Here is a 13,232-nt window from a genome sequence, read left to right on the forward strand (position 1 = left end):
TAAAGTGAATATTTTCCTTCACCACTTTCTCTTTCAAATTTTAATGTGCCCCTGAGGAAATGGAAAAATGGTTCTGGAAATATGGTTTTAAAATTAAGTTAAAATTTGAAAAGTTAAAAAAAAAATAATAAAAAAATACATTTTACAGGGCAAAAAAGTGAGATATCATTGCAGTGGAATATATTCTTAATAAGTCATCTATATACTCGCTAAACTTAGGAACAAGGTTTGCCAATTATTTCTTGGTGCAATACAGTATTCATAACCTTTAAATTAAAATACTAAATGTTAAAGAAATGGAGAATAAATTGGAGACTTATTATCTCGGCAGCACAAGAGATGTACGAGGCTATAAAACCTTGAATTATTAGTATTTGCTAACAAACTTAATTTTTACATTTTATTTATATCTGAATTTTAATTCAGTTTGCTTTGCTGCCATTGATATGTAATAGCCAGTATGCAAGGGCTGTTCATTTACTGCATAATATTATATAACGATAGCTCATGAGCCTAGACAATGGTTTCAGACTTTGCCTAAAGCTTCAATGCTCTCAAGATAATCAGCCGCCATAATACTCACGGTCATTGCACAGGGTCCCACTAAACGAGGTCATGCTGCAGTCGCAGTTAAATCCATCCCATTGTTGCAAGCAGACGCCCTGGTTTGCACAGGAGTCCTCTTGGCAGGTAGTGCTTGGTCCTGTAAATAAAATTTAAAAAAAAAGTTGGGCTTGCCCCATGAGTATCACTAAAACCTTTAAACACATGTTCACGTACAGTAGATGCCAACATCTGTGATTGTTACCAAAAATTGTAGCTACTTTTACTTCTGTGAATGAATGTTCTCGTTGGATGTTCAAGGATTGAAAAACTCATCTAATGGTTTTGCCTAAACTTTTCTTTGCTTTGCTGCCCTTTGAAAAGAAGTCTTCTAAAATAGGTAACAATCTACGATAACGATATAATGTGTACGGTAGACCAATCTAATATCATCTTACGTGTTTGTATTGGCTGAAATGTGACTACGATATAGTAAGAAAAAGCAAAAAACAAAAGCAGCCTTCCGCCGGTACGTTTTACATGTTGATGTGAAGATCTGAGGTGTCCATAGTATGCTCTGTCATTGTATCAGAAATGTTATTTGTGTGTGTTGGGCAGGTGCAGACGAGCGTATTTTTATTTCGAGTGAGATCCAACAAACCATCAGATGGCACTCGGATCAATGTTATGGTATGTAGCAGTACACATGTCCAAAAACACGATTGCATCCAATAGTCGGATCACACTCAGTGAAGCAAGTCAATACACCCGTGGAAACCATAGGAATGCAATCGGAAGACTTCTGAGTAAAGTCCTATTTCCATGGACTGACAGAATTGAGAAGATGGAAAAATGTTTTTCTCCATCGTCTCCTCATCCAGGAGAATTGGATCACACCATGTTCACCTTCTGATCAAACTCTGATCTGAGTTTGATCAGAGTGTGATTTGCATAATCAACCCGATTCTCTCAAATGAGTGAATAGACTCTCGTCTACACCTGACCTTTGAAAGAATGATTTATCAGGATGTACCATCTGGACCCGTGGAAGCGTGATTAATGCCAAACGGCTGTAGTCCTGTTTCTTTACTGCATATGCCTGCATGTACCTTGCCCTCATAAACCTTGTCCATGCACGTCTTGCTTCAATAAAGGATTTAGGTTTTTCATTATACGGTTTTTGTAGTGTGCTGCTTTTTTTCTAATTTTTTGGATTTCTTCTATAGTAAAGTTTATAATTATTAGATCAGTGAGGGTCTGACTGCCAAGCAGCATCAGTACTCGGAGGGACTGTGCCGAGTAGTTCAACCCAGATTAAGCCTTAATGTGGCCTTACACATTAGAGAAAAGATGACCAAACCTACTTATGTGTGTATGGGGGGCCTACTCAATGTTCATACCATGGCAGATGATATATGAAAGAATGATTGGTCAAGTCTGATATCCACATGCCGATTTGGTAGTGGCTATGCCTAGTGTTTCAGCCCAGTCCTAATTCTCTTGGGGGTGAAATGACCTTGGTGAGGCTCAGGCTCTCCAAAAAAACTGTGCTTTCAGCCCCATTAGCACAGCCTCTAGAAAATGTGGTCAGAAAACAATGATGGGAATGCAAGGTTCACTGTGGTCTCTTCAATCAAGTGACTGGCAAAGATGCCAACAGTCGAAACCCCAAAATATGATATTAGATAGACCATTAATATCAATTTCCCAGGAAATTCTCTTGAAATACATTTATTCGAAAAATGATGTTCTTGGATGTTGGCAGGTATTGATCTGTGTGCTCTGCAATCCCATGTGTTATTTTGTTTTCTCATGGATTAATATGTTGGCATGCTTACCGGTAACGTAAAAGAGACACACAGTTCTATGCTAACTCGTAACCGGATCATCGTAAAATACAGAAATTAGAAAGGGAGGATCAAAGCAATAAGGCAGTCACTACACACATATCGTCAAGACTGAAAGCAACTTATGCAAACCATATGCTACGTAGGAAAGAATGTATTCAGATGTTTCATAAAGGAAGAAAGGGAAGAGTTTATAGAAAAGAAGACACTCTGAGGCACAAATGTAAGGATAGTTGAAGGATTCATCGTGCGCATTGGGTTTTCAGTCTTGGATGTAACACACAGTGCAGTCTACCTTGCAAGTCAGCTTTCATCAATGCAACTTTTGAAGGCAAAATAATAGCAAAAAAAAAAGCAAAGTATAAAAATGTTAGTAAGCAATAATAAAATGGTAGCAAGCATACATTAAGCAAAGCGAAGAAAACAAGCGGAAAAAAAAGAAATAAAAAATTCATAAGTAACATGCAAGCCTTTAAATAAAGAAATGGCACATAATATAAGCCAATGACAAGTGACACTCAAGAATTTCAGACCAAGACAAAATGACAAAATGGCAATTTGCGAGCATTTTACTGCAAATATAAAGGTTAATTGGACTGATGATATGTAATGAAGGAAAATGAAAAGTTTTTTTTTTTCCGTTGATTGGAAATGAATGCATTAGCAAAGTGAATGCATGGTTGCACCCTGACTAGCCATTTGTCATGTTTAGATAGTGTGTATTCTACGCTCCTTGACACAGATTACCCCCCCCCCCCCCCCGCACTCCAATTTCCACTTACAGTGACTGGTTCAATTAAGACCATAACCCACATTAAGGTCACGAATGACCTTTTCAATCAATTATGGAAGGAACGCATCTTTACTCCTGTTTTAATGAAGTATCCACAAGGCATGCTTGTCATTTTATTTTCCACTCGCAAGTGGAGATATATATATGAAAAAAAAATAAAATAAATTGAAAAGACATTGAGGAAATAAACTTTTGGAAAGTTTCTAATAAATGGACTCCGTGCGTTTCCCTATCACTGTGTGAAATGTCAGACGCCGTTTCTGGGTTTAATCAGGGGTGTCTAGTATCCCCAGCAGTGTGTGGCCGAGGGAATAGGGATCAGGGATCTCTGCCAGAGGAGAAATATTCATTTCAAGTAGAAGCACAACAACACAAAAAACAGAGAAGAATTCGGTGTGGTTTGGGTGTGGGGAGCAGAATTACTTTGCAATATTAATATTATATCATAGTAATTTATATAAATTGCACCTAATATTTAGAGCTGCAAGCACATCCGTAAGTTGGATGCATCTCTGACTTTACAGAAGACTTGTCACTTGTCACTTTTGATGGATGCGTAATGTTCTCACCTGGTGTATATGCCGCGATTTTCCTGAATCTGGTATTGTTTCCTTATTGTTCCCGCTCCATAGATTTGGACCCTTCTTTCATTTTTAGCTAACTGGGCATGGTTGCCATCTCGTCTCTATTAGCACATTATTGAGGGCCACGCCCACTTGGCTAAACTGGCTATGTTTATACACAGAGAAAGAGAGGGCCATATTTCAGGAATAGAGCGGTGCAGGAACAAAAGAAAACTAACACCAAGATTAAGGAGAACAGTCCCATTTACTTGAGATTAAAAAAAATCATCCTAATGGTATTTGACAGGTTCTCCTTAAATGGAATCATTCAGCAGGTTTTTTATCTGAGAGCAGCATGATGTAGGGGCTGAAACTCTGATTCCAGCAATGTGTCACTTATTTGGCTGTGTGTTTCAATACAATTAGTCTTTTATCAGCAGGAGATTATTACTACAAGACAAGCTGCCCATGTGCCTTCTAGTCCAGCCACGCCCCGAATATATAGTGTAAGCTGCCGATCAGTGGTGTGGGTGGGGTTACGCACAGCTCAGCATTCCGAGCTCTGCTAGTTCTACAGCAGAGAAGACTGTAATTCTAGCTCAACTGCTGCACCCAGTAAACTAAGAGACACATCATCAGAATCAGGGTCTCTGTCCCTACATCATGTTGTAGTCAGATTACATAGAAAAAAAAACCTGCTGACAGATTCACTTTAAAGCGATTGTCTGAGTATCTAATATTGTCATCATTAATGGACCAGTGTGGGTCCGACCTGCGTCACCTTACACACCGATCAGCTGGTATTTATAAGCCCCTATGGCATTAGGATGTAAACACTGAATGTAGCTGAACAGTTCAGGTGCTTTCAATGTCTAGCAACCTTTGCTGATTACTGCAGATCAGCTACAATCCAGGACACTAGGCGCTGATCTGCAGTACTCGAGTACTCGGCCCACTCGTACTGGTGTTATGACTCGGCCTCAAAATAAAAAGGGACTTGTAATTTCTGCAGATTGCAATGCTGGGTCTCTAGTAAAAATATTTTATTTTTGCCACTAGTGTTATACAGTGCAGGTATATTGTGCGGGGTATCTCAGTATCGTATACTGTCTCGCAACCTCTTAGCGTTACGGTATACCGCTCAGCCGGTGTGTATTTACACATGCAGTAGCTTTTGGCAATTTGTTTAACATTCAATTTTGAGAGTCTTTTAATAGATTGTTGTGTAGGAAGTGTTAATGTGTGGGTGAAAGTGTTTTTCTTGCGCAAAAAGGCACATTACATCCTGTAAACTAAAAGCACATAACGATAAGTGTAACTAAATTTGCTGATCCCAAAACATTTATTTCACTGCCAGCAGAGAAGGAAAAGTAAGCCGCCATACCGGAGATTGTCTTTTCCAACAGGTATTAACAGAGTAGGTTAATGTAAATTTTCAGGAAATACCCATAACTGCTGTTCTTTTGCTTATGTTTAAGGGGTTCTCCGTGACTTAGTTTTTTTTTTCCTATTGGGACTATAGGCAGATAGTTGCTAATTTCCCACCAGTTCTGCCCTGCAGAGATCTCTCCCAGCTCTGGCAGCAATTCTCCTTCTTCAGGTTATGTCACATTGACAGAGCAGCTCCTTCTCCTTCACTATGTTCTGTTAATGATGTCACTGCTGACATCATGCTGATTGACCGCTGGCTCCCCGCAGTTAGGTAGCTGGGAGCTGTCTGCCAATCAGCATGACATCCACAATGATGTCACATCCACAGAGCAAAAGAGAAGAAGCAGCTTTGTCGGTGTGACAACACAACACCAGATAAGGCTGAGCAAGACCGCTCAGAGATGGAACAGACCAGCGATGAGAAGAACAGGCAGATAGTTTGTGACTCCCTGACTGTAAGGTATTATCCCAATTGGAAAAGAAAAACCCTTAAGTCCTGGATAATCCCTTTAATGGGAGCCATCACTTATATAATAGTATACAGATGTGTCCAGCCTTACTTTTTCACATATGTCGTTAGAAGGGTTGTCCAGCAACAGAATATTGATGACCTATTCATGTGATAAGTCATCAATCTCAGTTAGGGATGGGACCGAAACCCCTTGCCCCCATAGATCAGTTAATATTTGTTCTGGTGGCTGCCGGGAACAGCAACTCAGCATAATTGGAGGGTAGCTTATCAATATTCTGTGACCAAACAACCCCTTTATAGAAACACTCTTCCCATCAAAGTTTTTATCCTCTTAATATATTGCAGTCATTATATTATATTGCACTGTGTACTTACAATTGCTCATTCTGCCTTTCTACCCAACTAATTCTTCTATTTTCTGTGCTCTATGTACAAAAAGGAAATCTCTTGTATCTGCATTTATATTCCCCTTTTTCATCTCTTGACCAAGCTGATCCCTCCTCCTCACAATGCCAAGGACTTTTGCAGGGACTGATCACTTGCGCAGACAAAATTGACCTCCTGTTTCTACATAGAGTTTAAAAGGATTCAGCTAGTCAGTTTTCAATCACGTGTTGTCATAGGCCTAATGGAAAAGAGAAGTCTTAACTTGGTAGAAAGGCAAAATGAGCAATTTTAAGTACACAGTGTGGTATAATATATGATTATTGCAGTATATTAAGAGGATTGGGAGGAGTGCATCTTTAAGGAGTCTTACTTCTCTCAGTACAATATCAATACATTATTGCAACATGCTATCAAAACCCTTAAAGGGAATCTGTCAGCAGTTTTTTGTTAGCTCATCTGTCAGCAGCATAATGTAGGAAAAAAATACCATGATTCCTCTGATGTATCACTTAGTTTACTCAGTGCAGCAGTTGTGATGCAATCAGAGTTTTTACATGTAGCATGTAGCGGGGCTGAGAAAGCTAACGCCGCCCCCACCAAGCACTCTATGTACATTGTCTATTGACAGTGAGCTGCTTACCAAAGGAGGGTGTATCGTGGGACCTCCTGGCACGAGATAGCTACTCTGGTCAGTGATTATCTACACAGCTGATAAAACATTAATTGTATGTTAACAACAGCACACAGCCTAATAAGTAACACATCACTGAAATCTGTATCTCAGCCTCTAGATTATGCTGTCCTCAGATTACACAGCAAAACCTGCTGACAGATTCCTTTTAAACAAACTGCAATTTATGATCACTGAGTGGCCAAATGTAGAAACTTATAGCATAAACAGTTCATGTTTTTTGGTTATTTTACACTACTCATCTTGGCAGCATAGCCAATAAGAAAGGTAATGAAGGACACATCAGTATGTTGAATTATGGTTTTAGATTAGACCTATTATATTTTCACATATTTTATGAACTTCCGGATGTGGACTTTTTGCCTGGATTAAAATAAAAGTCTACAATGTGTCAGAACTCGGCTCATCTAGAACATGAGCTGTGAGCTTGGCATATTATTCTTCCCCGGGATAAAGTCTTTTGCCACAATGAACTTCTGTTTATTCCTCAATGAAAAATATATGTGCATGAATAGTAAATTTAGCTGCTCAGGACTTTAATTAAACTAATTATCTTGTTTCATATTTCAAGAATGTGCTTAGAATTAGCAAAGCCAGTTAAAAAATTTTTTTTTCAAAAAGCCGTTCAAATGTGGCATTCAACATGCTGCGATACTGTCAGAAGAGCATAAAAAATAGATTTCCTCTGAAATAACTGTTAAGAAACAGCTTGTTTAATGCAGAACATCTGTCTCTATGAGATCTCTTTGTGAAGTTTGGTGTTTATGATTTCGGAGACCTTACATTTTAAATAATAATGCCTCATTGGCATAATTACTAGCAGGGAAAAAAAAAGTTAGGCCAGCTAAATTATAACCATTAGGAAGAAAACGGCAGAAGGAAATAGCAGCTTTTAGATGATGAAAAGAGCTTTCCTTCATCCCTGCTTCCAGGACACGTGGCAATATAATGCACAGTAGAAGAATGTCGAACATTTCTCAAGATATTCTTCCGTCCTTGTACTTTATCATGGGGTTATTCCCAACATTTACATTGTAACCACACACCGGCTCGGACTGGCCTACAGGGTAACAGGGGAATCCTCCGGTGGGCCCCTGTGCAGATCTGGGCTCCAACCCCACCATATGGGCAGAACTTGGCATAATTTACTTGATTCACTCTGTACAGAAAAAAGCAGCATCTCGTCATCATTAACCAAACTAACACAGTTTATTATTATATAAAGATATAGATAAATTTGTGAATGAGGGTAATGTAATATTTGTATGCAGGTAAAAAGTGGGCCCCTCAAAGTCAATGTTACTGATGGGCCCTTGGCACCGCCGTTCGACACTGACCACACAGGATAGGTAATCAATTTTTGATTGGTGGGGCTTCGATTACTAGATTCCCCATCGATCCCAAGAACGTGACTTTGAATTGAAAAATCGAAATGTAACGTTGGCCACGTTTCTATTCAATGACTATACAAGAGAAGATGGGATGTGGATCACGTCGGCGCTGCTGAATTCTGAAAAAAAGGATCCAAAACATCAACAAAATGAAGGATGTTTATTGTTAATGCGTTTCAAAGTCAAACTGACTCTTTCTTCGGGACAACCACATGTCATCCTGAGGATGGAGTCTGACTTTGAAGCGCGTTGACAATAAACAACCTTCATTTCATTGATGTTTTGGATCCTTTTTTTCAGAATTCAGCAGCGCAAACGTTATCCACTTCCCATTTTCAACTCTTGCGTATATACGTTCATGGTGTTGCAGCACCTTTTTTTTCACCTATTACATAACTTGGATAAGACCCTATTGCGCTTTGCACTGTTGTTTTATTTATTTACTCTGGTACTTGTGAAGAAAGCGAAGTACCTCGCTCTGATTTCTCTCACAGTTCCATAGAAAAAAAATGAAAATTTAGCGTGCTTGCTCTCTACCACTTTATTTCTATGGCGAATTTCAGCAGTCAGACTCCAATCGACCTATCTTAGGCTGGTTTCACATTTGCGTTTTTTAGCGCTGGAAAAAAACGCTAACCTGCGCATGCGTTTTTTCCCCTATATTTAACATGGGTGCGCATACCTGCGCGCTTGTAAGCGCATGTATGCGATTTTCATGCGCTGCGTTTTTTTGGGGTGTGCGATTGGATTTTCCAGACGCATCATGTTGCATTTTTTGGCCCTGCAAAAAAGCGCATGCGCACATATGCGCACGTTTTGCGCTAAAAATGGCCATTATAGCCTATGGATGCGCATATGTGCGCACTGGCATGCTCATGTAAGCGTTTTTTTGCATATGCGTTTTTTTTTTTTAACCATGGAATTTAGGGGTTTGAGTTAGAGTTAGGGTTAGTTAAGGGGGTTTAGGGTTAGGGTTAGGGTCAGGGTCAGGGTTAGGGTTGGGTTTTGGGTCAGGGTTAGGGTTTAGTATGGTTTGGTTAAGGGTTAGGGTCAGGGTTAGGGTCAGGATTAGGGTTAAGTATGGTTTTGTTAAGGGTTAGGGTCAGGGTTAGGGTTAGGGTTAGGGTTAGGGTCAGGGTTAGGGTTAGGGTTAGGGTCAGGGTTAGGGTTAGGGTCAGGGTTACGGTTAAGTATGGTTTTGTTAAGGATTAGGGTCAGTGTTAGGGTCAGGATTAGGGTTAAGTATGGTTTGGTTAAGGGTTAGGGTCAGGGTTAGGGTTAGGGTTAGGGTTAGGGTCAGGGTTAGGGTTAGGGTTAGGGTCAGGGTTAGGGTTAGGGTCAGGGTTAGGGTTAAGTATGGTTTTGTTAAGGATTAGGGTCAGGGTTAGGGTCAGGATTAGGGTTAAGTATGGTTTGGTTAAGGGTTAGGGTCAGGGTTAGGGTTAGGGTTAGGGTTAGGGTCAGGGTTAGGGTCAGGATTAGGGTTAGGGTTAGGGTTAGGGTTAGGGTCAGGGTTAGGGTTAAGTATGGTTTTGTTAAGGGTTAGGGTCAGGGTTAGGGTTAGGGTTAGGGTCAGGGTTAGGGTTAGGGTTAGGGTTAGGGTCAGGGTTAGGGTTAAGTATGGTTTTGTTAAGGGTTAGGGTCAGGGTTAGGGTTAGGGTTAGGGTCAGGGTTAGGGTTAGGGTTAGGGTTAGGGTCAGGGTTAGGGTCAGGGTTAGGGTTAGGGTTAGGGTCAGGGTTAGGGTTAGGGTTAGGGTTAGTTAGGGTTTAGGGTTTGGGTTAGGGTTAAGTATGATTTGGTTAAGGGTTAGGGTCAGGGTTAGGGTTAGGGTTAGGGTCAGGGTTAGGGTTAGTAAAGTCATGGTTTGGGTAGTGTGAGGGGCCACCTAAAAATGTTGGAAAAAAACGCAAACGCGGTAAAAACGCACTAAAAACGCATACAAACGCATAAAAACGCTGCGTTTTTTTCATGCATGCTCATAAAAATGCTTGAAAAAAACGCAGCAGTTGTATGCTTATGTATGCGTTTTTTCAATGCGTTTTTTTGCGGGAAAAACGCGCTGCAAAAAAAAGCAAGTGTGAAACTAGCCTTAGGCAACATATGATGTAAGAGCCACAAACAAATATTTTCTATGTGCTATGGCTATTTATGCTATGTGCATAGATTGTCCACTTCAATGCAACGTTAATTGGTGACCATGCTATGTAAATATTATAAGAATGATACAAATGCTGGTTTGGCGCTACCTAAATCTATTTGAAACACCAGTCTTGTTAAATTACTCCTAATATGTTTTATTTTATGCTTTTTTTTACCTGGTTTATGTGGTTTTTAGATACAATTACTGTATTTTCTTTAGACAGACATATATTGTACCTTCAGATAACACTTATCCAACTTATACCAATTGTTTTGGACAATCTATTGTTGTTAGAAGGGTCTATTTTTAGGACTCTCATTAAAGAACTGTAATCTGTAGTCATCCAGCAGCAAGTGATACATTCTTCTCTAGCGCCACCATAGGGAAAATGAAGCATTGCACTTTTAGCTTTAAAGTCAACAACATCTTTATGTAATGCATAGATGTGAACATTTCTCTACAGTCATAATTATTTTTGCAGTCACTCTCTTCTATAGCATATAGACAAGACCCCCCTTTTTTCACAGATGTCCAGACTTAATGTTCTGCCAATTTTGGTAAGGACTACAGTTTTGCAAGATACAAACTAACAGATATGTTTGATTTGCTAGCAAAACCCTCTCCATGCTTCAATTTATATCACAACAACCCCTAGGTGGTCACATTTAAGCACATGCAGAATTTTTATCACCTAATCGAGTATCACAAAATCGTTGCTTTTTTTTTTTAAACATGGCTCTTTCAAGCCTCTCATCCCAGGATATGTTGTGCCAATGGGCAAGGTAAGCTAGCATAGACCTGTAGATCGGATTTCTGTAGTACCTTTTTCGGACCAGAAAAGCCCTTAAAGGGAATCTGTCATCACATTTTTGCTACCTCATCTGAAAACAGTATGATATAGGCAAAGACACCCTGAATCCAATGATGTACCACTTAGTTTACTTTGTGCAGAGGTTCTGCCACAATCAGAGTTTTTAGATGTAGCATTTAGCACAGTTCAGATAGCTAACCCCGCCCACACACAGCTTTCTATGTGCATTTCCTGTTGGCAGTGAGCTGCTTATCAATACTGGGGGCGGACTTGGACGAGGTCTCACCTGGGCACCTAGTCTGTGCAGTCATAATCTCCTGCTGATAAGACACTCATTGTATTGAAACAACAGCACAAAGCCTAATAAGTGGCACATCCCCAAAACCAGTGTCTCAGCTCCTACCTCATGATTCCCTCAGATTAAATAGCAAAAACCTGCTGACAGATTCCCTTTCACATTTTTGCTACCTCATCTGAAAACAGTATGATATAGGCAAAGACACCCTGAATCCAGTGATGTACCACTTAGTTTACTTTGTGCAGAGGTTCTGCCACAATCAGAGTTTTTAGATGTAGCATTTAGCACAGTTCAGATAGCTAACCCCGCCCACACACAGCTTTCTATGTACATTTCCTGTTGGCAGTGAGCTGCTTATCAATACTGGGGGCGGACTTGGACGAGGTCTCACATGGGCACCTAGTCTGTGCAGTCATAATCTCCTGCTGATAAGACACTCATTGTATTGAAACAACAGCACAAAGCCTAATAAGTGGCACATCCCCAAAACCAGTGTCTCAGCTCCTACCTCATGATTCCCTCAGATTAAATAGCAAAAACCTGCTGACAGATTCCCTTTCAATGTATTTTAATTTTTGTTACAGTTGTTGGCTCATCAACTCATCAAAGTAGTAAACTGTAAGTGAATCTCGTCACCGTGTAAAGCTGTGATATCTGTTATCATGGTGATAAGAGATTTAATGTACAGGATTTATTCCGATGGCTATAACACAATACTTGGAAATATATATAAGACTTCAGACGGCTTCTGATTGTCTTTCTCTCTTTCCTTGACGGGGACAGAAGTGCTTTACCAGAAGACAAGTGATGGCTTTATGTTCGGAAATAAGAACTGCATGCCAGTTTATTTTTATCTCATAGTCAGAGATCAGTGGGGGCAATAGAAATCCACTCAGGTAGAAAATCTATAGATTTAGGGTCATCTCAGAGATTAACTCTATTATTTAGAGTCTTAGCCTTTAGTTACAATAAAAGGATAGAGATTTATAATGCAATTCTCTTCTGGTCTATAGTGTTATGTCTTTTACTTTTAAGTATGTATACCCCAGTGAGTGAAAAAGATGAAAATACAATTCATTTTTACTAGACAATTGAAGTTCATATTCCATTCCCGACAGGTGTGTGCGTCTCGCCATAAGTCTGGCATGTCGTATAAGTATCTTCTGGAAGCATGGCTTTCTGTATAAGTATCTCCCCTAAGTTTTACATGTTGTATAAGCATCCCAATCAGACTTGTCATCTAGGATTTGCATCAAGCAACAGCTTTACATTTTGCATCTATATATCTCTTGTCCCCTGGACCTTGTGTTTGTATAAACTCTCTAAGCTTAAAGGGGTTTTTCCCATGAACAAAGTACATTTTAACCAATAGGTCTTGGAATAAAATTAAATTTTATGATTGGATGTGTTTTAAGAAAATGTTCCTGTGCTGAGATAATCTTATAAATCTGCCCCTGCCGTGTACTGTGTAATGGCTGTGTCTGACCGTGCAGGGACATGGTATGATCATACCACAGCACCTGGGCAGGGGAGGAAGCAAAAGAGTATACAGATAGGACAACATGTTGTCGCAGCCGATAAAACATTTCATGATCAGATCATGTCCCTGTACGGTCAGACACAGCCATTACACAGTACACAGCAGGGGCACATTTATAAGATTATCTAAGCTCAGGAACATTTTTTAAACACATTCAATTGTGGAAATTATTATTATTCCAAGATCTGTTGACTAAAATTAATTTTGTTCATGGGAAAACCCCTTTAAATACATTGTCCAGTACAGAAGATTTTCTTTGGTTCAAGATCCTCATCACTTCTGAAAATCTGAAAAGTCCTGCCTTATACAGGTAACACATGAATT

At 39.7% G+C, this 13,232-nt stretch overlaps 1 protein-coding gene across 11 annotated transcripts in view; it reads right to left on the reverse strand.

The window, feature by feature from the left end:
* Positions 1–13,232, reverse strand: part of NRXN1 (neurexin 1) — a 1,899,875-nt gene that overhangs the window by 776,357 nt on the left and 1,110,286 nt on the right. For all 11 annotated transcript variants that reach the window (XM_073553976.1, XM_073553975.1, XM_073553974.1 and 8 more), the window contains one exon: positions 584–703. In XM_073553976.1, coding sequence (XP_073410077.1) covers positions 584–703 — 120 coding nt within the window. The remainder of the gene's footprint in view (positions 1–583; positions 704–13,232) is intronic.

This window comes from Dendrobates tinctorius, unplaced genomic scaffold (assembly GCF_039654945.1).
Source record: "Dendrobates tinctorius isolate UK_male_01 unplaced genomic scaffold, ASM3965494v1 ptg000205l, whole genome shotgun sequence".
NCBI lineage: Eukaryota > Metazoa > Chordata > Amphibia > Anura > Dendrobatidae > Dendrobates > Dendrobates tinctorius.